At 44.2% G+C, this 26,747-nt stretch overlaps 1 protein-coding gene across 2 annotated transcripts in view; it reads left to right on the forward strand.

Annotated features, from left to right (window-relative positions):
* The window catches only part of RELCH (RAB11 binding and LisH domain, coiled-coil and HEAT repeat containing), a 447,561-nt gene that overhangs the window by 36,769 nt on the left and 384,045 nt on the right, over positions 1-26,747 (forward strand). For both annotated transcript variants that reach the window (XM_030203226.1, XM_030203234.1), the window contains exon 2: positions 2,109-2,198. In XM_030203226.1, the coding sequence (XP_030059086.1) occupies positions 2,109-2,198 (90 nt within the window). The remainder of the gene's footprint in view (positions 1-2,108; positions 2,199-26,747) is intronic.

Consider the following 26,747-nt stretch of genomic DNA (forward strand, 5'->3'; position numbering starts at 1 on the left):
GCATTGGCCTTTTACGTGGAGCAGACGAAGCCCTTTAGACAGTCCGCCCAGTTGTTTGTCTCTTTTGATCCGAACAGGAGGGGAGTCGCCATTGGAAAACACACAATCTCCAATTGGCTAGCAGATTGCATATCCTTCACTTATGGCCAGGCTGGGCTGACTCTAGAGGGCCATGTCATGGCTCATAATGTTAGAGCCATGGCTGTGTCAGTGGCTCACTTAAAGTCAGCCTACATTGAGGAGATTTGCAAGGCTGCAGCATGGTCATCAGTCCACACATTTACATCTCACTACTGCCTCCAGCAGTATACCCCACACGACAGTCGGTTTGGGCAGTCAGTGCTGCAAAATCTGTTTGGGGTTTAGAATCCAACTCCACCCCCCTAGACCCATTTTTGTTCTGTTCCAGGCTGCACTCTCAGTTAGTTGTTTATGGTTTCAGGTAAATCTATGTTATGTCCTCGGCGTTGTGAGGCCCAGTTGACCAATGTTCATTGTTTTGAGTGAGCCTGGGTGCTAGGGATACCCCACATGTGAGAACAAGCAGCCTGCTTGTCCTCGGAGAAAGCGAAGATACATACCTGTAGCAGGTATTCTCCAAGGACAGCAGGCTGATTGTTCTCACAAACCCGCCCACCTCCCCTGTGGAGTAAGTTTAAAACAAATAAGAGAAAATTTTTCTTTACTCAACACGTAATTCGACTCTGGAATTTGTTGCCAGAGAATGTGGTTAAGGCGGTTAGCTTAGCAGAGTTTAAGAAAGGTTTGGACGGATTCCTGAAGGAAAAGGCCATAGAATGTTATTAAATGGGCAGTACAAAATGCTTTGCTCCTTGCATCTTGTCGGTTGATTGTGACCTGGATTGTCCGCTGTCGGAGACGAGGGTGCTGGGCTAGATGGACCTTTGGTCTGTCCCACTGTGGCAATTCTTATGTCTGAGCAGGAATGCAACGGGCGGGAAGATGGCTGTGCATGTGGGTGCGTGCTGCACGCACGCCAGAAGTCTGGAAAAATGTTTTTGTATTTTGCTGGCAAAATTGCTGGTTTTCCGGGCCGATGCCGACCCACATGTCAGAACAATCAGCCTGCTGTCCTCGGAGAATACCTGCTACAGGTATGTATCTTCGCTGTTTTCAAGGTTATGTTGTATTTTAAATAAGTAATTGAGCTAATAAGTGAGACATAATGGATTGCTTCAGTGCAGTAGAAACCCATTAAAATTAAGGTTGAGTATTATCCTGATCTGTCCACAATTCAAAGGCAGCACTTGGGCAGGAGTAAAAGATAGAACAGTACCGATTAGCATATTTTACTATGCGGCTGAATACGAATAATGAAAAATATTATTCAGTCAAAAACAAATACCCAATATGAATAATGAGCATTGAGCTTTAACATAACAAATGATAAAAGAATCAATGGGAAATTAGAGATCAAGTGTTTGTTTAAATTGGATTTAGCATAATATAGCCCTGGATTATTCATATTTGAATTTAAATCAATATTTGGACAAATACAAATAATGTATTTTGGGTTGAATTAAATACAAATATTCAGTACAGCCCTAATAAAAGGCATTACTTTTATTTTAATTGCCTGCTGAAGCCACATATAGTAGATATCAATGCTAGATTGGCTGGATTATATAGTATTCCCTAAAATCTTGCCTAGTTAATTTGCTATTGACTTCATAAACTGTATGTTAATAGAGCTTATGGCAGTTAAAATATTTTTTTAAATATATATTTTTTTACCTAAAATTAGCTTCTCTAAACACAGGTTTTGTTAATTTGAATGAATGTTCTTATATAATTCACATAGAAATATGATAGATGAGAAATAATTTTAATAAAAATGACAATTTGAGTGATATCATTAGAGCTAAGGAAGTATTTTACTAACATGCACTAAGCAGTTAACGTGTGTGCTAATTCACATGCTAACTGCATGCTATGTTGGGGGGCGATTGGTTGGAGAGTGGGCATGGATGGCACACTGTTTGGTTAATTGTTTTTTGCTTAAGACATGAGGGCAGTTTACAAATGTAATGGATGCATTGTCAGTTAAAGTAAAATATTGACATATTTTGTGTTTTTTTTTTCTGCAGACCGAGCTGGAAGCATCAGTACCCTTGATTCCTTGGACTTTGCACGATATTCTGATGATGGGAACAGGGAGACAGATGAGCGGATGGCAGGTGAGCATGGTCTGAATGTCATGGCTATGAAAACAAATTTTCCTTTCTCATGGAGAGGGTATGAGTACAGAACTGCAGAGGCTGAGAAAACACACATTGTATTACATCTTTATCTGTTACCTGTCTCAACAATCTAGGTGGGTTACAATACAAAAAAAAAATATTGGGATGTAAAGAGAAACTGAAAACAAACTAGATTAAAGGTAGGGAAAACAAAATGTAGAAAGGTATAAAACAAACACCATACCCAGGGTCTCTCCTCAGAGTGTCAGAAATTCAAGTAAGAGGGTCATCGGACAAGTGTCACCCACTAATGAGTAACCGGAAATGTATTTAAGCCTACACAGAGGGATAATCCAATTTAAAGATAAATTGCTATATTTGAAGTGCTGATGGTTTATTTTATTTTTGCCTAAGAGTGTATCTAGAGATAGATGCTGAGTTTTCTAATGCTCAATTTTATTTCAAATTTACATTGCGTTAGATACAATTTCGTGCATGCAGTGCTATCAATTCTGTTTCACATTTACATTGAGTTAGTTACAGTTTCATGCATGCAGTGAAGTAGGGAAGCAAAATATGCTTGGAGTTTTGTTTGTTATAGTTTTTTTAAAAATAATGTTTTAACAATATGTAGTCAGTGAGCTATTTTCACCTCTGTCACAATCTCCATTTAGGTGCCCCAGTGATGAGATGGTATATTGCTCCTTGTTTCACGAGTTAGTTTTGCTTTAATTATGAAGTACAATCTCAGAACACGAGTGTTTTTGCTTGTGATTATAGATGTTTACCTTGTCTTATTCTCTCTACAGTAGGTCTTTAAATATACAGTAGAACACTTCATATCTGAAATCCCTTTATCCAGAAACTCGTATTATATTGAAAAATGTGTGAACTTTAGGCATAAAGTCTGGTTTGGCACACCTAGTGGGTTCTTTTTTTAAATCTTCGCCTGTTTAACAAAGTGGTCATTTGCAGATGCAGCTGCATACATTGAATAGTGTTAGCATAGGCAGCTGCGCTGTGGGTGCCTGAGCACCTCCAGTATTCTCTTTTATAGGTTTGTAAGTTTGCAGCTGAAAGCTCCATGTCACAAGGCTGCAGGGGAGGCAGCAAATTGATTTGGTACCTTCTGTACCTGTGCTGTTTGGGAAGGTTGTTTTCCTCTGTTCTTTTTGTGCAGGGGAGGCAGGACAGAAGGTTTCTATATCCTAGCTACTGCTCCTGCCTCCCTCTGCAGCCTATTGGCTGGCTGCATTTGACTAATAGGATGCAGGGGGAGGACGGAAGGAGCTGCTGTATCCTAGAATAGATATATTCTCTGAGAAAAAGCAGGCTTAGCTGTGTTCTTACATGTGGGTGACATCAGAAAGGGGCCGGGTGTGGATGCTGGCAAGGGTATAGATGCTAATAGAAAATTCTAGCAGCATGTGCACGTGGCTTCTCGCCTAATGCATGAGTGCAGGTCCCTTAGTCTTCATTTCTCCATGGAGCAGGAAAGATGTCTGAGCTTTTTTTTTCTCTGCCTTTGCAGTGCCTTCCGATGCATGTTTTTTCCTCAGTTATTTCATTATTTTCTCTAATTTATTTTTATTTCCCCTTTTAGTTCATAGTGTTTTTTGCCCTTCAAGTTTTCTTTCTTTTTGCGGCTCATTAGGCCCCCTTAGGCCCAATGTAGTCGGGTGATTTTGGTGACAGACCTGCACACTTGATACATCGGGTGCCTTGGGCCTAACTCTTGTTCTCTAAATTTTTAAAATGCAGTTGAGGACACAGAGTGCGTCAGATCCAGCAGGAGATACTTTTTGGCTCCCCAAAGGCTGATCTATCGATCTTGGCACTGGAAGCATCGACCTTGGTTGCTGCCCAGACATCAGCTACTACTAGGAGTACACCAGTATTGGGGAGGTCTCCACTTCCCTCGATATTGGGCGCTGATAGTTGGCCCCGGGACTGGTCAGCATCAGACCCAACACAGAGGATGCATATGGGTTTGACGTCCTCAACAGCACCGAATGACCATGATGCTCAGCATGGGGAGAAACCCAAAAAGCACAAGCATCAGTCATCTTCGATGCATGGCACTGGGAGCGCCAGGACATCGGCATCGCTGGTACCAGAAAAACACCGGCAGGAAAAGGAGCACTCCCCCTCCTTGGAGGTGCCAGTACACCAGTCTCCGGGCACTCAGGTTTCCATTTCCGATTCATCACCAGCTCCTTCGCAGTCTGTCCCTTTCCCAGCTTCCCAACCTTTGCCAATGCCTACCTTCGATGAGCAGTATCAAGGCATGCTCAGGGAGGAATTGGTGCAGCTGCTACTTCTGCACACTGTTCAGGCATTAAAGGCACTTGTGCCAGCTGCTGCTTATCCTCCAACTTCTTGCAAAGGCCTTCTACCTTGCCTATGTTACAGTCTTCGATGGCGGCGCCCCAACAGGTGTCGACGTCAACCCATGCAGTACCACTCTCGATATTGGAGGGAGGAAGCTTCCCTGGAGTTTGAGGGTAGGGCTGGCTGTTCCCCGTCACCCTTCAGGGCGTGAGCATAGTCCCACTGAACCAGGGCAAGCACAGACTCGCTGTGTTCAATCTGAGTACTGTGAGGAGTCTGATTGGGACCGCTCATTACTTCTCGGAGGAGTCGTCTTATGGGGTCCTTTCTGATCCCTCTCCACCCCAAGAGAGATGTAAATTTCTCCACCTTAGGGCCTCTTTCAAATGTTTTGTGAAGGAGTTGGCTTCATTTAAGTAGGAGGCAAAGGAGAAACCCAGAGCAGACATGTTGTAAGTCCTTGATTATGAGTTGTCCCCTAAAGAAGGGGTCATTGTTCCATTACACCCTATCCTCAAAGATTCACCTACAAAACTGGGAATCTCCTCTCTCTGTAGGTCGCACCTAAGAAGGTGGATACTCGGTACCATGACCAGAAGGCTCTCAGATTCAAGAGGGCTCAGTTACCTCACCACTCTCTGGCTCACCACTCTCTGGTAGTTGAATCTGCCCTCAAGAGCCACGAGTTCCAGGCCTCATGCCTTGGCTTCCCTAAATAGAGAAGCTCGGACAGTAGACTCATATGAGAAGAAAGTTTCGGTCCTAGATGCTTTTTGCCCACATTTAGTCCAAGAAGCTTTACATGAGCATCAAGTCTTTACTATGCAGTACTCTCAGTCTCAAGGATTCTGTCCCTCAGGAGCAGGCTACTGAACTTCACTAGTTGGCTGTTAAGCAGCTGGAGTGCAGAAAGATCTGGCTGATGCTCTTATGACACTTTTGATGTTGCATACAGACTCTTAGCCATGGTTGTGGGGATGCGCAGACTCTCATGGCTGCATGTCTCTGACCTAGAACCAGCAGTTCAAGTAACATTAGCAGACTTACCTTGCCAAGGAGATAATCTTTTTAGGGACATGGTTAAGGAAGTTACTGACCTCCGTCAAGAAGCACACTGACACCATCCAGTCTCTCTCGACAGCCTCCAGCTGCATCCTCCTCTGCTAGGAGATTTCCAAGTGGGCCTAGGCAACAGACCTACTACTCTCAAAGGCATAGGTTTCCGCTGCCTTCTCGCTCTGCCCATCAGCCCCAGTACTAGTGTTCTTGCCCTCGTCAGTCTTGTCCTTGGAAACCCCAGCTGACTTCCCAGTCAAAGCAAGCAACAAGCTTTTGAATGACTCCAGGAGAGCATAACTGTAGTCTGAGTAACTGTCCCGAATGACCTTCTGGTAGGGGGCAGGCTCGGTTTTTTTTCCATCAAAGGTGGCCCGACCAGAGGGTTCTTCAAATAATCCTTCTTGGTTGCATATTTCATTGGTGTCAACGACCACCAAATTGCCCACTGAAATCATCTTACCTGAGCTCTTCGCACAAGCCAGTACTTGTAGAGGAAATCTCTGCCCTTCTGTAGGCCAGTGCAGTCGACTTCGTGCCACCATGGGGAAGGGATTCTATTGAATACTTCTTTCTTCCGAAGAAAACAGGGGATTCTGACCCATCCTAGGTCTAAGGGCCCTGAACAAATTCCTGGTCAAGAAAAGTTCAGGATGATTTCTCTGGACATGATTCAGGAAAAAAAATTAGCTATGCTCTGTGGATTTGAAAGATGCCTATACCCACATATCAGTACTTCCCAGTCACAGGAAGCATCTCAGATTCCAAATAGGGAAACACTGCTATCAGTATCACATTCTGCTTTTTTGCCTCGCAAATGTTTTCACCAAATATATTGCAGTAGTTGCAGCATCACTACACATACTGGGAGTTTGTGTTTCCCTACTTGGACGATTGGCTGGTGAAGAGCACATTTCAAGAGTCAGTGCATAGAACCATTTGGGTGCAGGAGCTACTAGGGTTTGTCATAAACTACCCAAGTCCCACCTTCTCCCAATGCACCAAATGAGAGCGGATACCATGGTCAGAATTGCCTTGCAAGTCTGAAGCAGCACACAGATCACAGCTTGGCAGATATTGAAACTGTTAGGCCACATGGCCTCCACAATGCATATTGCTTCCATGTCTCGTCATTTGAAAGAGACCCTTTGGATCCTAGCTTCCCAGTGGTCTTAGCTGGGATCCTAGTGGATGTCATCTAGCTCCCTTCAGAATTCATTCACTCCCTTTTTTCTGGTGGACAGGTCGAATTTGACTGTAGGACTACCATTCCAAATTTGCTTCCTCAGAAGATGTTCACAACTGATGCATCCTACCTGGAATGGGAGGATCATGTCCATGGGCTTTAAAGCCGCACCAAAACTGGTAGTTTTGGTTTTGATTGAAACCAAATCATGGCTGAAATCCATTGCTCGGTTTCGGCCAGATCAAGAACCAAAAACGTGGCAGTGGCCTTGGCTCCCTCTCTGTACGCCAGCCCTGGGCATACCTTCTAAAGGCCCTGGTAGTCTAATGGTGGCTTCGGGGCAGGAGCATCCCACATTGCAAAAAGTCCAGGCCACCATTTTGGAGTAAGGAGCCACAGGGGACAGGAGCAGACACCATTTTGGAATTGGGTTCCCACTTCCAAAATGGCGGCGACGACCTCCCATGGCAGCCTCACAAGGCTACCGTGAGAAGTCCTGGCTGCCATTTTGGAGTACAGAGCCACCAGGGGCAGGAGCAACAGGGGTGCTCCTACCCCCAAAGAAGCCACTAGGGCCTGTTCAAGTAGGTCTGTGGAGGGTGAGGGGAAGTTAATGGGTGGCCAAGGGGGGATGCGTCACATTTTCAATTGCGACCGAAAATGCTCAGGAGTTTTCAGCTGGAACCTGAACCCTAATTTTGGATCTGTTTCGGTGCTGGATCAGAAAACAAAATTCGATCACACTCTGTTGGGCTTCGCACCCAAGGGACAAGGTCTGCTCAGAAAACAGATCTCCATATCAGCCTCCTCAAGCTATTAGAACGCTCTAAAGGCTTTCCTAGATTGGCTACAGAACCAAACTATTTTGATCCAAATGGACTGTCAGGTTGCATTGTACTATTGAACACACATGGGGATATGGGTTCCTAACCCTTGTGTCAGGACACGAAAGGGATTTGACAGTGGGCTCTCCTTCACAGGATGGTCCTGCAAGCCACATACTTAACGAAAAAGACAACTGCCTGGCAGACATGCTAAGCAGGGTAATGCAACATCACAAGTTATCTCTCAATATGGGTGTAACCCAGAATCTCTTCCAGAAGTGGGGCACTCCCTCTGTGGATCTTTTCGCCACTCATTTCAACAAATTCCCCCAGTTCTGTTCCAGGCTCAGGTCTCTTATAGAGACCAGTGACGTAGCCAGAACTGACTTTTTGGATGGGCCTAGAGCTAATATGGATGGACACTATGGGGCTGATATTTATCCAGTAGTGGGCAGCATGGTTAAAGCCCGCTACCAGTGCTGAATTCGTAAACTCAGTGCCACACCATACTCAGCAATCAGCATTGGATTTCCGGTGTCATTTTTGACCACCAGAACGTAACCAGTTAAGCTAATATTCAGGTCTAACCGGTTAAGTTCCTAGCAGTTAAATAGTACCACATAAATAACAGTCCTATTTAAATGCTAAACCCAGTGCTGAATATCAGCGCTAACCAGTTCTATCACGTGATAGAGCCAGTTAGCCGCTATGAGCTAACTTTGATTCCATAGCATCAGATGAATCCAGAAACTGGTGGGTTGTGTCCGTCTACAAGCAGGTGGAGGTAGAGAACACTGAAAGAAGCCAGTGATCTTGGATATCCAGCCTCCTCTTCCTTCAGTATATCTGTATCTCCAGCAGGTGGTGAATGGATTCCCTCCAGCTCTTGAATTATACTGTGGGAATTCTCCTGGGCTGTGGTGACCAGTTGAACCGGGGTGGGGTGGGTGGCTGGTGGTGCCAACTTTGAAGGTGTATTTGTTGCTCAAGTCCCTCCCTTACCCCACAGTTTCCACAGTTTTCCGTAGTTCAGGCTGCTCCCTGTAGGTTTCTAGCTATGCTGCTATGGCCTTCCTCACACACACACAAAAAAAGGGCATTTGACAGCCGCTTCTTTAAAAAAAAAAAAGAGAGAGAGGAAGCCTGTGTCTGGTTGGCTCTAGGGAGCTAGGAGTGCCGTTGGGCTCCTCCTGAGACTTGCACTGGGAGCTCAGCACTGTTCTGCCAGGGGTAAGTGGTTTTTACTTGGCTTCTCCATGTGGTCCAGGTTCATGACGGCGCTATGGCAGTGAAAACAGTTTTATGCTTTTCCTGCTGCAGGAGTAGGCGCTCCACTTCGCCTTTGCAGCACAGGATGTTTGGAGAGCGTGGGGGTCATGGTGCTTCAGTTTAGCCCGAAGAGGGAGTTTCCCGCACAGGTGTTTCTGGCATGCACAACATTTTTATTGCAGATGTGCTTTTCAGCTGACTGCCTGTGATCCCTCGCGGCTGGAGATTTCTTTGGGTGGCAGCTTTGATGAAATGACAGCGGCCTTGGGAGGGTGGGGGGGGGGTCTTCTGGTTGGAGCAGCTGGAGCAGGGATGGCAGGAGAGTTGTTCTCCCAGGACCTTTTCTCCCCTTGCACCCAGCTTATTTTTGAAACGGTCTTACCCGCACTCTCAGATAGCTCTGGTGCTAGATGCCCCGCAGGCTTTGCCTGGGGATCTTTTCCAGCTGCCTTAGGCCATGTTTGGAGGATCCTGCACAGGCGTATGGCCTCCATTTTTGAAGTGGGGTCGTTCGGACCCCCTCCTCTTTCCTTATCAGGCTCGGGGGAATCTTCCTGGCGTTCTAGTTGGAAGTGGTAGAGGACGGTGAGCTCCTCCTGGAAGTACAGGATGCCCCCACGCTGTATGCTTTTGCTCTGGGATGAGTTGGCATCTCTTATTTTGAGCGCCTTAGTGGTGTGGTATATAGCGGGCTCCAAGGTGTGGACGGCAGCAGCTGTCAAACCTTCAATGACTAGCGCACGGAGGCCTTTGAGGCGTTTCCCATAGAGGAGGCCATTCAGGAACTGTTTTCAGCGCTCTGGTCTGATCCTGGTAGGGGCCTTAAGGTGGCTAGGGCCAGGGCTCACCTCTGCCCTGTAGGTGTGTATTTTTCCGGACAGGTTTTCTCTCAAGTAAGTGGACGTTCGGGTGATAGAGGTCACCAAGAAGACCACTTTGCCGTTGGGAGACAAGGTGAACCTTTAGGATATGCAGGTCCGGCAGTTGGAGGCCTCCTTCCAGCATTTTTTTGCAGTTTCAGAGCTTGCACTGCAAGTATCCTTGTGTACCTCTTCCGCGACCAGAGCATGTGTTAGCTGGCTGCAGCAACTGCTGGAACAGGGCTAGGAGTTGCCCAAAGCATTGGAGCTTGTGGCTCCCCACCTGGAGTCTAGTCTAGCCTCTTTGGCTGATACCTTTTATGATTTAATGCAAGCATCGGACAAGCAGATGGCCCTGGCAGTGATTTTTCGCTGGTTACTGTGGCTGCACCATTGGGCAGCAGACATGGCATCGAAGCAGCGTCTTTCTATGCTCCATTTCGGGGAAGGCTTCTCTTCGGCAAGGATCTGGATAAGATCTTTAAGGATTTGGGGAGTCCAAATCCCAGTGCCTGCCTGAGGACATACCTAACGGCTCCTAGGACTGGGGCGTCAAAACCTCGGTTTTGTGAGGCCAGTTGATTCCGACCGGATCACCCTGATGGTTTTTTTTCAGCGAGCCAATGTCTAACCAAGGTTCTCCTTTCGTTATGACAAGGTTGGCAGGAGCAGCTTGGCGCTCCATGGAATGATGGGGCGCAGATTCGATCTTCCGTGTGTCGGGTAAAGGGTCGACTGACCCTTTTCTACGAAGAGTGGGCCATTCACTCCAGACCAATGGGTGCTCGCTCTCGTCAGAGACAGTTTCAGATTTGAGTTCTCAGGTTCAAGTTCTCCGCTCCTGTCAGAGATTTCTTCTTGGGTCTTGGTGCTCCACGCCCGTCAGACGATCGATGGTTGACAAAACAGTGAGGGCCCTTCTAGTTATGGGGTGGTGGGGCAAGTTCCGCCATCCAAGATACGCTCAGGTCAGTACTCCATTTACTTTGTGATGCTTCAATAAGGGAGTTCTTGCCAATGGTGCTCCTATCTCTTTTAGGTCAATGAGTTCCTGAGAGTGCACGATTTCCGCATGGAAGCCTTGACATTTGTGGTAGTGGTGGTTCAGTCAGTAGAGTGTCTGACAGTGCTACTTCCTTTTTGGCCACCACATCTATGGTTCCTGGTCTGTCTTTTCCAGTTTTGTGCCCATCTCTTTGGGTTAGCTATGGCTCTCCACAAGTTTTCCGAGGTGATGGTGGTGGCAGCAGCGTCTCTTCGGAGGGCAGGGTCAGGCTGCGCCCTTACCTTGACGTTTGGCTGGTTTGAGCAGAGTCCGAACAGGAGTCACTTCGCCACCAGTAGAGTTTTGGCGATCTTGCAGGCTATGGGATGGGTGATCTACTTTTCTAGTCATCTCATTCCTTCCCAGACGCTGGTCTTTCTGGGAGTGCACTTTGACATGATGCAGGGACAGATCTTCTTGCCAGAAGGCAGGAAGATCAAGTTTCGTTCTCAAATATCTAACCTTTTGGGGTCGCCTTGTTCTAGGGCCTGGATTATGTTTAGGTGCTGGGATCCATGGTGGCCCCTGTTGTGGCAGTGCCTGAGGTAAGGGCGTGCTTGCATCTGCTACAGCTCTCCGTGCTTCACCTATGGTCATTGGTGTCCCAGGACTACCACCGCCATCTTCCGTGGCTGCCTTAGGTGTGGTGCAGCATGAACTGGCGGCTTTGTGACACCAACCTCCAGTGGGAAATGCTGCTTGCATCGCCGCATTGGATAGTGGTGGTAACGGATGCCAGTATGCATAGGGGCTGTGGTCCCTGATAGAGGTGGTGTGGACCATCAATCACCTGGAACTGGGAGCAGTTTTTTTTTTTTTTGCTCTGTGGGCTTTCAGGTATTTCTGGGCAGTCAGGCATTTCACATTCGCTTGGTCTCCATGACAGCGTTGGCCTGCTCCATCAGGGCAGGACACAGAGTAGGTAATGTGCCTTGGAAGTGAGCTGGATAGTGATGCACATTCTTGGCTTATCAACAGCGCACAATGCGGATTGGAGCTGTTCAGGCAGATTTTTTTAGTCGCTTTCATTAGTAAAAAAAAAAAAACTTTAGTGGAGTAACACTAAATCCTACTAAGAAGCTTCTCAGTGCCTTTGCTGCAAACTTTAACACACAAATGCCAATAGCAAAACCTTTAAAAAGGAAGCAGTGAATATACACAACAGCAATACGTGTCCCATTGGAAAAGCCAGACAATTCAGACTCGTATAGATTCCCGCACTAACCACATGCCAGCAGAATCTCTCACTTTGGTAACATGAAGAATACAGACAAACCCTCACCAATTACAGAATAAAGGACCAAAATTTTGAAACTGTCCTGTTGTAGCCCACATCAGACCCTCCCTTCCCTCCCCCCCATCCTTTCCTGTAGGCGGGCATCAGCCCTGCCCTACTCCCTCCCCATTAGACTGGCATCAGCCCTGCCCTTCCCAATCCCCATCTCTGGCCAGAAGCACACCAGCATTAAACAAACCTTTTTCTTTTTTTCTATTCTGGGCACTGCAGAGCCCATCCCCCACAAAGAAGTCCAACAGCATGAATTATTAACAAAACTTTTACAAATCTGGGCAGTGCAAGAGAAAACAACGCTTGTTTTTCACTAAGCCCACCTATGGCAAGGTAGAATTGTTCACTCATCCCTCAACTTTACTGTTCTGAAATCATCATTGGATAGATATAGACACAAACTTCAAATCATAGGTATCAAAAGGTGTTTAAACATATTTTAAATTATACATCCACTGTCACTTCGAAAATTCTCACTACTTAACTACAAAATTCTTTAATGTTAAAGCTTGGTAACACATTACTGGATAAACCACATTCCATTTTTTTTCTGTTACTGAGTATTACTATCAGTTTCCCTATTCTACTGGCTGGCTTCTTAAGTCTGAATTGTCATAATATTCATAATCTCACAGTTTCTACTGAAAAGCTTTTTGCAAATTATGAGGCCGAGCATATGTTTTGTTTGATTTAGTGTCTGTAAATAACATGTCAAACAAATTTACAATGCTAGTAAAACTGGATTTTTTGGAGGTTTTTTCCCCATGCAATACACTTATCTGTAGTGTTATGAAATCCACCTGTGAAGTAAAAGTAGTTAAGGAAAGGCTGATAATCTACCCTAGGTGATGCCTAAAGCAGATGGATGCTATTAGAATACTTAAACCAGTGCATTGGGTATATGTGAATGTTATGTCATTGTTTCTTACAGTAACTCTCAATGAACAGCTGTATTTTGCACAGTCATTTTCTCTTTATTACGTACAGGTGAACTTTCATTATCCATACAAATCCATTATTCAAGTTAACCATAGCCCTTTTCAGATATAAGGTGTTCCGCTGTATATATGTACAGTGGGGGAAATAAGTATTTGATCCCTTGCTGATTTTGTAAGTTTGCCCACTGACAAAGACATGAGCAGCCCATAATTGAAGGGTAGGTTATTGGTAACAGTGAGAGATAGCACATCACAAATTAAATCCGGAAAATCACATTGTGGAAAGTATATGAATTTATTTGCATTCTGCAGAGGGAAATAAGTATTTGATCCCCCACCAACCAGTAAGAGATCTGGCCCATACAGACCAGGTAGATGCTCCAAATCAACTCGTTACCTGCATGACAGACAGCTGTCGGCAATGGTCACCTGTATGAAAGACACCTGTCCACAGACTCAGTGAATCAGTCAGACTCTAACCTCTACAAAATGGCCAAGAGCAAGGAGCTGTCTAAGGATGTCAGGGACAAGATCATACACCTGCACAAGGCTGGAATGGGCTACAAAACCATCAGTAAGACGCTGGGCGAGAAGGAGACAACTGTTGGTGCCATAGTAAGAAAATGGAAGAAGTACAAAATGACTGTCAATCGACAAAGATCTGGGGCTCCACGCAAAATCTCACCTCGTGGGGTATCCTTGATCATGAGGAAGGTTAGAAATCAGCCTACAACTACAAGGGGGGAACTTGTCAATGATCTCAAGGCAGCTGGGACCACTGTCACCACGAAAACCATTGGTAACACATTACGACATAACGGATTGCAATCCTGCAGTGCCCGCAAGGTCCCCCTGCTCCGGAAGGCACATGTGACGGCCCGTCTGAAGTTTGCCAGTGAACACCTGGATGATGCCGAGAGTGATTGGGAGAAGGTGCTGTGGTCAGATGAGACAAAAATTGAGCTCTTTGGCATGAACTCAACTCGCCGTGTTTGGAGGAAGAGAAATGCTGCCTATGACCCAAAGAACACCGTCCCCACTGTCAAGCATGGAGGTGGAAATGTTATGTTTTGGGGGTGTTTCTCTGCTAAGGGCACAGGACTACTTCACCGCATCAATGGGAGAATGGATGGGGCCATGTACCGTACAATTCTGAGTGACAACCTCCTTCCCTCCGCCAGGGCCTTAAAAATGGGTCGTGGCTGGGTCTTCCAGCACGACAATGACCCAAAACATACAGCCAAGGCAACAAAGGAGTGGCTCAGGAAGAAGCACATTAGGGTCATGGAGTGGCCTAGCCAGTCACCAGACCTTAATCCCATTGAAAACTTATGGAGGGAGCTGAAGCTGCGAGTTGCCAAGCGACAGCCCAGAACTCTTAATGATTTAGAGATGATCTGCAAAGAGGAGTGGACCAAAATTCCTCCTGACATGTGTGCAAACCTCATCATCAACTACAGAAGACGTCTGACCGCTGTGCTTGCCAACAAGGGTTTTGCCACCAAGTATTAGGTCTTGTTTGCCAGAGGGATTAAATACTTATTTCCCTCTGCAGAATGCAAATAAATTCATATACTTTCCACAATGTGATTTTCCGGATTTAATTTGTGATGTGCTATCTCTCACTGTTACCAATAACCTACCCTTCAATTATGGGCTGCTCATGTCTTTGTCAGTGGGCAAACTTACAAAATCAGCAAGGGATCAAATACTTATTTCCCCCACTGTATGTATATATGTATATATATAAATAACATTCTATATATAGTAACTGTATTGTAGATATATGAACATATATAACCATTGAGAGAAAATGTGGATATGCATTATAGTTATACTATACCTCTGATATCAAATATAGCTTTCAAAGTCCTAAGACCTTATCCGGACAAAAACTTTTATGTCCTACAGTACACCCTAAATACAGATACATTCTTATATTGTTAAGTAAGCAAAGCATATTGAAGGGGTAATTTTGAAAATTGTGTTCCATGTTTTAAAGCATATTTTACATCTATAGAATGACTGTCCTAAAAGTGCACAGCTGAATAAGTGCATACAAATTTGTGTTCTATCAAGATCGGTCATGCTTATACATGTGTAGATGTTTGGGCAGATCTGGGGCAGAGTTACAATTATACCCGTATAATTTATAAAATATCTGTATATTTGCAGAGTGTTTGCACATATAATTGCACCTGTCTTGGAGCAAGTGTAAATTAATGGAAAGCATTTGTGTGCCACTGGGAATTATTGTAGGAGCCTGTTTTTTAAAGGTACATTGGGCCTATGTTGCCCTTTATAATATAAGCATAAAATGGACAGGTGTTTGAAGGCTTTTAGAGGCTTCCTGTTGTAAAATTGGCCCTCCCCCTCCTCCTTCCCTAGTGACCTGAACATTTGATCTGGATAGAGTTCTAATTACTTAAGGTTATGGCTACAAAAAACGGCAAAAATTGAATGAAGCCCTCAAGGATGACCATTTGCAAGCATACTTTGAATCGCATAGAACAGCGGTTCCCCAACCTGCTGCTGGAGGCACCCTGGCCAGTCAGGTTTTCAGGATATCCACAATGAATATTTGAGAGAGATTTGCATGCACTTCCCCCCCCCCCCCCCCCACTGCACGCAAATCTCTCTCATGAATATTCATTGTGGATATCCCGAAAACCTGACTGGCCAGGTTGCCTTCAGGAGCAGGTTTGGGAACCACTGGCATAGAAGACTGTGCTTTTCAAATGTGATCTAAATGAATATGTATTTCTCATCTGTGAAAATTGTGAAGATACTTTGACTGAATTGTGTTTTTGTAGACATATAAACTGTAGTGCTGAATCAGAGCAAGTTCCATGCTCTTGAACTGTCACCCCTGAAAGAAGATACTCATTTCAATGTGTTCTTAAAGTTTCTTCTTTTCCTTTTAAAATGGGCTCTGCATTCTCTTTCACTTTCAGACCTTTAGCTCTGATGAAATAATAAAATAAAAGACAAATGAATTGTTGCTAAAATAATGTGTGCTGTTATTTAGGCATTTGCTCTCATAACATGAAACTAAATACTTTTCTCTTTAATATAAGCAGAAACATGCAGCAGAGTAAATCCATTTTGATAAGAATTGGATAGATATAGCATAAATTAGAGATTGGTTTAACATCTATAAATATGTTAATTCTGGCCATATGGTACAGGTGTGTTTCTTTTCTTTCTTTTTTTTTTCCTGGCTTTTGGTGCCCATGCTTCATTTGTATATTTTTGTTTTCATCATAACCTCATTTAGGTGTTTTGGGGTTTTTTTTTTAGAGTGTGGCGTAGTGATCCTGGTACAGTGCATGTCTGGTCTGCAGTCATGCTAAGCGTTCATGTTTTTGTGTTTTTTTGGAAGGGGGGCAGGGTGAGGTGTTGCAAGAGTTATATATATATATATATTTTTTTTTTCATTGAATATTGCAGGATCACAAGTTTCTGCTGTTAGAGATTTCAGGCAGCTTTTAAAGCGTTCAAAGGAAAGTGAAAACAACCCCCAGTTGAAAAAGCAAAATCAACTTGTTTTTGGTTTTTCCTTTGTTTGTTTTGTTTGTTTGTTTTCTCAACCCCACCACCACCACTACCTCATCTCCAAAAATAACTTCCTGGTTGTACCTAATTACTACTAGAGTAGAAATCTCCATCTTATCTGTTGCCTTCCATATTGTATATGTGACCCACATGTTTGATGTTAAATGCAAACTGAGTGAATGTTTTATAAAGTAACTATACTAAATTCCACCAAAAATGCTTGCTTAAGCTCTTTTAGTGGTAGATGTGTTTTACTACTGTTGAAAAGTAGCTCAGCAGGTAAGACTAAAATGCTGGCAGAATTTATTTAGTTATTTGAAGTCATATTGCTTTTCAGCCCTAATGGGACAAATAAAGCAGTTTAGAATTTTAAAAAATGTTGGATCAAAGTAAAGGAGAACTTCAGTTAGACAGGGAAGAGAACAGAGGGAGAAGCATCATCACCTTTCGCTTTTTTAAATGAAAATCTGGTAATGGACAAAATACATTAATCACGTAAATCTGATTCTGTTCATTGCTTTCTATTCTGCCATTGGTAAAAAAAAATGTCTTCATTTTCACCTTCCATTGCCCCTGGTACAAAATAAGTACCTGAATATATGTAAATCAATCTCTCCTTTTGCTCATCCTATCTTTGTTTACCTTTCCATGCTCAATTTACGTATCCTCAAAACCCCACTACTACTATGTTTACTACAACTTGTAACATTCTCCTTCAAGACTTTGTAATTCTATTTACTATGTAAGCCGCATTGAACCTACTATGTGTGGGGAAAGCGCGGGGTACAAATGTAATTAATAATAATCATTTCTGTAGTGCAAAGTTCAGATCAGTATTTATACAGATAGTACTATTAAGCACACTGCTTTCTATGATAATTTGTTTGCTACTACTCCAGTCTCAGTTTTCTGCTCCCTTCCCACTATCAGTCCTCAAAGTGGACAAACTAGCAAGGATATTTCATGTCTGACATTTTGTTTCTTGATTTCTCTAATCCTCAACTCCCATTCTTTGTAGTACCTAATACCAGAAAGGGGTTCAACTGTTTTGTGATGCTAACAACCATTCTCTGCTATCTCTCCTCTCTCACCACACTCTATATCACCCTTACCCATCATACATTCCCCCCACCATACACGCCACACAGACGATGCATCCACTTACCATACCTACAACACCTCAGCCACTATATACCTTCGACCACCACACAGCACCCCTCTCCCACCACAGTCCTGTTTATGCGTATCAGTTCTGAACATCCCTGTCTTTTAAAGTACCAGTGTCTTCCACATATCAGTCTATTTCTGTCCCTTTCCATTCTGCATTTCTTTGTGGGGGGGGGGGTCCCTTTACTCATGTTCATCTCTATTCTCCGAGGACAAGCAAATCATATTTCTAAGAAGTGGGTAACGCGATCTGTGTTGCCCAGTCTGGAGCTTATAACAAGCTTAAAAGAGCTTTGTGGACCATGCTGTTGTTTTTTTTTTTTTTGATTGGTTGTGTTTTTCCCATGTTTTGGGTCTTTCCCCTCCCTTTATTGTATTTAGTGAATTTTGCTCAATTTTAAGTTTCCTTATTTTTTCTGAGTCATCAGGCCACTTTTAGGCCTTGACTCCGGACGGGCTCTCCCTCCGTTTTTTTCTGGTGCTTGGTCCAAAGGGACACACATCGAGTCATTTGATTTGGCCACAGAAGTTTTTCCCTCCATGTCCACTAAAGTTTCCATTGCTTTAAGCACTGTACCCCGTGCAATCGTACCATCTCTGGTACAGACTCCCATTCTTGATGTCTTCAGTGTCTGGGGCCTGACCATAGCCCTTCCAACTGTGTCCTATCGCTTCATATGAATAAAAGGACCCAGGTGGCAAGAGAGGCTCAGCGTGAGAAGGTTTTTGGAGCCTGGCCCGAATCCTCAACATCTTCATCGATGGCAGCACTCGTGTTTGGTATTGCATTGGAATCGAGGTCATTGGTATGTATGGCTGCTAGACCTGTTGACAGTGGAAGCAGCTGTGCATCGAGTGGGTCTCCACCTGCCTCGAAGCTGACTATTACTACTACTTAACATTTATAAAGCGCTACTAGGGTTACGCAGCGCTGTACAGTTTGACAAAGAAGGACAGTCCCTGCTCAAAGGAGCTTACAATCTAAAGGACAACATGTGCAGTCAGCTTACAATCTAATGGACAACGTGCAGACAGTCAATTGGGGCAGTCTAGATTTCCTGGATAGAGGTAACATGATTAGGTGCCGAAGGTGATATTGAAGAGATGGGCTTTGAGTAAGGATTTGAAGATGGGCAGGGAGGGGGCTCTGCGTATGGGCTCATGGACTGCTGTTCAGAGCTCTTGGTACTGACCTACATCAGACCCAACCACAAGGCAACGTGAGGATTCGATGATGTCCTTGTTGGCACAGAGGAGCCTCAATGACTGGCTTTGGGCAAAGGCCTAGAATCATCTGCATTGATCCCCCTTGACATGGTGCTGGGAGCTTCGGGGCACCGAGGGATTTGGCACCCAAGAAGCGTCAGATCTAGTAAGACTGCTTCCCCTCCATACAAGAGGTGCCAGCGCGGAGGTCTCTTGAACTGCCAGGACCAGCCTCCCATTTCAACCCCAGCAGTTCTGCAGACTGTCTCTGAACCGACGACCCAGCTTTTCCCAGCGTTGTCCCTCAATGAGCGCATCTGGGCCTCGCTCCCTGTGTTGCTGGCTGGCTTTATACAACAGAGTGCATCAAGCGTGCTCACACCAGCCATACCTCTTGTTAAAGCCCCATTTGGCTCTCAGCCTGTGGTGAGGTCTCCGCTGGTGTCACGTGTGGCCCCAGCATCTACTGCTGCCCGCGTCGGCACTCCAATATCAGTGGAGGAAGCTTCACCGGAGTCTATGCAGGAGCCAACTTTTCAGTGCCCCTCTTGAGGACATGGCTGCTCTAGGTCAAGGCAGGCTCTGTCTCGGCCTTCTCCACAGGAGGTCTTGGCTGACACCGATGAGGAGTGCTCATGGGAGTCAGATGATGACCCTCGATACTTCTTGGAGCAGGAATCTTATGGGATATCATCCGACCCCCCCCCCCCCCCCTCTCCTCCACAGGAAAGGAGAAAGTCTTCCCCAGAGAGCCTTTCCTTCCTCTCTTTTGTCAAGTGGCTAAGATGCTCGAGATCCTGGACTATGAATCCCCTCCAAGAGAGGCTGTGACCGTCCTGCTTTACGAGACCTTGCAGGATGTTCTCATTCAGAATTGGGAGTCCCCTCTCTGTCCCATACTCCCCCCCCCCCCCCCCCAAATGACACTATGTACCGGATTCACAGTACCCCTGAGTTTGATAAGCCTCAGCTGCCTCATAATTCTCTGGTGGTTGAATTCACCCTTACAAGGGCCAAGAGTTCTAGATACTATGTCTCGGCGCCCCCAAGCAGGGAATCTATAACCTTGGACTCTTTTGGGCATAATATGTTCCAGGTCTCAATGCTCGTGTCCTGTATTCAATCATATCAGGTCTTCACGAGCATCTACTTGCGGGACTGTGTTGACAAGTTGCTAGATTTGGCAGACTTTCTTCCACTGGGGCAGGCCCAGCTGCTTCGCCAGTTGGCAAAGCAGCAAAAGGCGTGTTGTAAGTTCTTGGCCAGGAGCGCCTACGAAACTTTTGATGTGGCTTCCAGGTCAAACTCTCATGGCTGTGTGTCTCTGACTTGGAGCTGGCAGTTCAACAGAGGATAGCTGATGCCTCATGCAGGGGGGACTAACCTTTTTGGAGAGAAAGTTGAGGAGTTCATTGACTGATTCAAGAACCACAACCATTCTCTCTCTCACCAAATGCCTTCTGCATCTACCTCCTCCTGTAGTAGTTATTATGGCAAGTCGAGGAAGGTGCCTACTTGCAGAGGTGTAGGTATGCTATCTGTTGTCACCCACCTCAGCAGGCTCAACCCCAGTGCACTCATTCCCATCAACAACATGCGCCGAAGGCCCCTGCTGCTCCCCAGTCAAAGCAAGGGGCGAGCTTTTAACTTGTTCCAACAGAACATAGCTGCAATACCAATGACCATCTGGAATGACTTGCTAGTCGAGAGGACGCTGAAGTTTTTTCCCGAAAGGTGGCTCCTTGTAACTTCCAACTGGTGGGTTCTTCAAATAGTTCGTCTCTGTTGCACCCTCAATTGGTATCAGAAACCTTCAAATTGCCCACCAGTTCTCAGCACAGGCAGGTACTTGCAGAGGAACCCTCAGCCCTTCTGAAGGCCCATACGGTTGAGCCCGCTCCACCAAGGGAGGAAGGGTGGAGATTCTATTCCAGGTACTTCCTTGTCCAAAAGAAGGCTGGGTGTATGTGTCCCATCCTAGACCTAAGGGCCGTGAACAAATTCCTGGTCAAAGAGAAGTTCAAGATGGTTTCCCTGGGCACTTTTCTTCCCATGATTCAGGAAAACTATTAGCTATGCACTCTGGACATGAAGGATGCTTACACTCGCATTCCAATACTTCCAGTTCACAGGAAGTATGTATAATTTTGGCTGGAAACACAGTCAGTAACATGTGTTGCCTTTTGGCCTTGTGTCAGCTCCTAGGGTATTTACCAAATGTCTAGCGGTAGCAGCAGCATTGCTGCGCAGACTGAGAGGCCATATAACAGTATGTTGTATTAGCAGACAGTGTGTGTGTGTTTTTGGGGCAGGGGGAGGGGGTTATTTGTAATTTGTATTTCATGTATATTTTGTGTGTATTTTGTAAGCCGCTTAGTTTTAAGTGGTATAGAAATTTGGGAAATAAATAAATGTGTTCCCTTACCTGGACAATTGGCTGGTGTAGAACACATCACAGGATGGTTCTCGTGAGTACATGCGGAAGACTATTTGGCTGCTCGAACTACTAGGGTTCATTTTAAAGTAACCCATTTCCCAACTCCACCCTGTACAGCAATTGGAATTCATTGGAGCCCTGCTCGATACGCATAAGTTTTGAGCCCTTCTCCTGGTGCCAAGACCAGACGCTCTAGTTGCACTGGCTTCTCAGGTTCAATACTCTCAGCAGGTCACAGCTTAATAGATATTGCAGTTGTTGGGACATACGGCGTCCACAGTTTGTGACACCCATGACATGTCTTCACATGAGAACTGCCCAATGGACCCTAGCTTCTCAGTGGTACAAGCCATGGGGAATCTGGAAGATATTATCCGAGTAACCCCAGAGCTAGCTTGCTCCCTGTTGTGGTGGACAGTTTGATCCAGTTTGACTCTGGGGCTTCCATTCCAAATTCCTTAGCCGTAAAAAGTGCTGACGATGGATGCGCCTCATGTAGATGGGCTCTACACTCAAGATGCTTGGTCTGCCCAGGAGAAGTGAACTGAGTAATTGTCTTCTAGAGAAAGTCCAAGAGCACAATGGAGGTGGAAGAAGGTTGTTCTAAAGTATGCAAAACAAAACTTTGGTAAGCTTGAAGATTTTTGGAATAATGGGTTTTGGACTAATGACATTAACATTGAACTGTTTGGCCACAACCATTCAAGATGCTTTTTGAGGGAAAAGAGCATAGCAATTGAGGAAAAAATGCTAAATGCAGAGGTGAATCCATTATGCTTCAGCCTTTATCAGCCAGTGGCTCAGAAAATATTAAGCAGGTGAAAGAATGGATTCAAATAAAAATCAACATAGTGAAGAAACTGACGTTCAAAGGATTTTGGCTATTTCAGCCAGAGAATGATCTGAAACATACATCAAAGCCAACCGTGAAGTCCTCGCAAGAAAGGTGAAGATTTTGAACTAGACTTCCCAGTCCTCAGACGTGAATGTTCCTGAAAATCTATGGAGAGATCTCACAGATGCAGTGCATGCAAAAAGACCTGAGAATATTTTCTCTGCTAGAATAATTCTGAAAGAAAGAGTAGGGAACAATTTTCAATAGCAAAAATTGAAAGATTTAGCCAACTACAAGAAAATTTGAAAGCATTGAATGGAAGGGTGTCCAGACTTTTGCCCCTGCCTTTCGATTATGTTGAATCTGTTGAACATTTAATTACTACCAATAGTTAAGACTAATGCCAACAATGGCCACTGCTGCTTCTACATGAACAAACGTCTTTCAGAATTGCTAACATATTGGCTATACTGAGATATTGCTCTTCAGAAAGTACAGATGGTATAATATGTAACTGTCAAAAGCAAACATCATTCTTTATTTTAAAAAAAATGATGTTCATGTCTCTATACATAACTGGTTTCTTCAGTATACTACAGAGGTAAAAATGTTTAGGATTTCTCATTGATACCAAGAATGCACTTGGAAACATTTTTTCCACTTGTTAGTTCTATAGTTGATAGAATTTATTACATGGACATATAATATGTGGGTAGAATGAATTGTACTTTTAAGGGCATAGTTATCAAAGTGGGCTGCCATTAAGACTTTTTTTTTAACCAATAATTCATGTTATTGTAGCATAGGCCCAATTTTATGCAATAAGACCTAGTTACTACTAACTGGAGCTAATGATAAAGTAACATGTTTTAACTTTTCTGTCCTATATATATTGTAGGTTTTTTTGTGCTTTTTGTTTGAACTTATTTGTACACCACTTCGGAAGTTTCTGCTGTGAAGTGGTATATCAAGTGCTGAGATAAAACTTGAAACAGTAGCCCATGTTAATAACTTACCCTCTTAGACCACACATTGTCCATTGCTTTAGTTTATTCCCTTCTGTGCCATGTTGAGTCATTAACCATATCCCCTTGTCGGTGAAAACTAACAGAAATGAATTTTCAGACCTTATACCATAGAGCCATTTTGGCCTGAATGCACAAATAGAATGGATTCATTTTTTTTATACAACTATGGCAACAGGCATTTTAACATTTGGGAAGCGTTAATTGCATCAAACAGCAACAAGTTTTTTTGATTTTGAAAGTTTTTAATGAATGAAGTAGGAGGGGGGGTTTTTTCTTCAAAATTTCAATGTGTTCTCAATTGGAGCACTATGATACCCAACAGATATTTATTTATTTTTAGTACATTTATACCCCACATTTTCCCACTAGAGTGGGCCCAATGCGGCTTACAGGGTTACATAAGCTTACAACTCAATGAGGGTAATGATACAAATAGACAGAAAAATGGGTTGAACATGAAGATAATAAAGGGTGCAAGACGAGGTTGATGGAGTTGGTAGTTAAATAGGTGTAGTCAATATGAAGAAGGTGAGGGCTGAATGCTATTGATTGGATAAGCCCCCTTACCCTCCCCCCCCCCCCCCAATGAACTGAAAATGACGATGGATACCAGCCTCTGACAGCTTCAGGTACTGTGGCTAATCCTAATAGAGCAGCCAAGCAAGTGTAAGGAGTAGCCTAGTGGTCACTGAAGTGGACTTTGAACAGCAGGACCCAGGTATAACTTCCATGTTAACTCTTATTTCTGTACAAATATGTGAATCCTCCTGGAACATACAAGTACCCCACTGTATTTGAATTTATAAGACACCTGCAAGCATGATGGCTACTGTACTGGTGTACCTTTTAGATACCGAAGGTTTTTATCTGATCCTGGAGGTCTTACAATAACATACAAAAGAATTAAAGCGGGTTTTCTATCTGGGTCCTGTTGTCTGAAGTCCACTGCACTAACCACTAAGTTGGCCCTCTGTTATACAGGGATGTCTGTGTGGCCATTTTTGTACAAATGATGCTGAACATTCTCTCTGAGGCCTCCCTTTATTAAGTTTAAATCCTTACTTAAGACTTAATTTTTTCCAAAGTGCTTTCGGCCTCCCGCTACAGACCTGTCAGCTTCAGGAACGTTGAGAACTTCTACTACTCTCTATTTGTTTTATTTATTGTTCTTTTAAGAGGCTGGGGCTCTTCAGGTTGGAGAAAAGGCGGCTGAGGAGAGATATGATAGAGGTCTATAAGATAATGAGTGGAAAGGAAAGGGTCGATGCGGAGCATCTGTTTACGCTTTCCAAAAATAGTAGGACAAGCGGGCATGCGATGAAGCTGCAGTGTAGTAAATGTAGAACGAATCGGAGGAAATTTTTCTTCACTCAGTGCGTAGTTAGACTCTGGAATTCATTGCTGCAAAAAGTGGTTGAGGTGGTTGACTTAACAGAATTTTAAAAAGGGTTGGACGGCTTCCTGGAGGAAAAGGCCATAGAATGTTATTAAATGGACATGGGAAAAATCCACTGTTTCTGGGATGGGTGGGACAAATTGTTTGTTCTTTTGGCCGCTGTCAGAGACGGTGCTGGGCTCAATCGACCCTTGGTCTGTCCCAGCATGGCGATGCTTATGTACTTATGAGATCAAGTTCAAACAAATCCGCAAACGAGCGGAGAACTCGAACGCCCCACGGGAGAATACAGGTATAGGAGAAGGTGGGATGTTTGACCAAGGTAAACCAAATTCTGGATAAATAGATGTTAAAAAACAATTGTTTATTGATGAAAAAAGACTTGGCACAACTGTTGTGTTTCGGCCGTTAGGCCTGCATCAGGAGTCTACAAGATACATATATACATGGCCGAAACACAACGGTTGTGTTGAGTCTTTTTTTCATCAATAAGCAAGTGTTTTTAACATCTATTTATCCAGGATTTGGTTTACCTTGGTCAGACATCTCACTTTCTCCTATATCTTATGAGATCAAGGACAGTAAATATATTTTGCCATTATTTCACTTTTTCTATGGACTTCATGCCTTGTTTTTATAGCACCACTGTTGTAGATTTTGTACATGTGGGGAAGATGAATTAAGTGGGAGTAATTATAGTCCATACCAGCCTCCCTCAGCCGTTTGTTCAGTGTGTGTTTTGAGTGGCCCTCCAGATTGATCACAGATTATACATCCAGTAGTCAAGGGACCGTTATACTTATTCTGTGTTCTTTGGGAAAGGATTTTGGAGGGCACTGATTTTATTGCCACAAACACCTAAAAATATTGTGCACATACCCACCCCTTAGGCCACCTCAGTCCCACTAAATCGGGAGATGACTGTGTATCTTTAAATGACTGCCATAATCTTTTAGTGTTTGAATGAATGAGAGTTTTTACCAGTCACAGAGGATAATAGTCAACCCTGTGCAGTGAATAATTGACTGCCTGATCCGCTACAACACTGGATCATTAGCTACCAGGCTATAAGAATCTTAAAGGCCCCTGTTCCAGACTTTATTCCAGGCAAGAGTTTCATGCTTTCTTAGTTTTATTTTCTGATGCTTTATTTTAGCAACTGTATGGTCATTTTAACAGGCAATAGTGTGGATGTACAAGGCTGATCATTGAAAATGAAGGCTGCCACAGGTTGAAATAAAGTGTATGTTCAGAGCTGGAACAAACATTAATAGCAGACACAGGAATTTGAGATGCTGACAATGTACAGAAAGCGATGCAGAGGATGTTGAAAATATGACCAACTGTCTGCTGAAGAAAGAAATAATATTCATAGATGAGAGAGTGAATTTTATGGTTCTAAGCAAACTTGCTGTGTATAAGGCATCTCCAAAACAGTCTTTGAACAGCCGTATCCTAGGAGACCATAGCTCTAATTGAAATGGAGGCATTCATTATTTAGTTACGATCAAGAGCAGGTTCATGAGGAACATGCACATTTTAAATGATGCCTTGTTTTCTAGTTTATATAGTACTAGTAAAAAAGGCCCGTTTCTGACACAAATCAAACGGGCGCTAGCAAGGTGTGACTGTGTGAGAGAGAGAGAGTGAATGTGCGAGTGTGTGTGTGTGTGTGTGTGTGTGTGTGTGTGTGTGTGACAGAGAGAGAGTCTGGGTGCGAGTGTGTCTGTGAGAGAGAGTGTATATGTGAGAATGAGAGTGTGTGCAAGTGCGTATGTGAGACACAGTGAGTGTGAGAGAGAGTGTGTGTTTCACACAGATACAGTGTGTGTGAGAGAGTATGTGTGTGATACACAGACTCTCTGTGAGACTGAGAGAGTGTATGAGACCGAGTGTGTAAGAGTGACTGTGTGACACATAGTGAATGTGATACAGTGTGAGACATACAGTGTGTGAGAGTGAGAAAGACACTGACTGTGAGAGAGTGTGTGTGTGTGTAACAGAGATACCCCCCTCTCTGGTCTCAGGACCCCCTTCCCTCCTCACCCTCTGGTCTCAGGAACCCCTCCCCTCTCCCCCCTCTCAGAACCCCCTCCACCCCACCTCTCTAGTCTCAGGACCCCCT

This window comes from Microcaecilia unicolor, chromosome 1 (assembly GCF_901765095.1).
Source record: "Microcaecilia unicolor chromosome 1, aMicUni1.1, whole genome shotgun sequence".
NCBI lineage: Eukaryota > Metazoa > Chordata > Amphibia > Gymnophiona > Siphonopidae > Microcaecilia > Microcaecilia unicolor.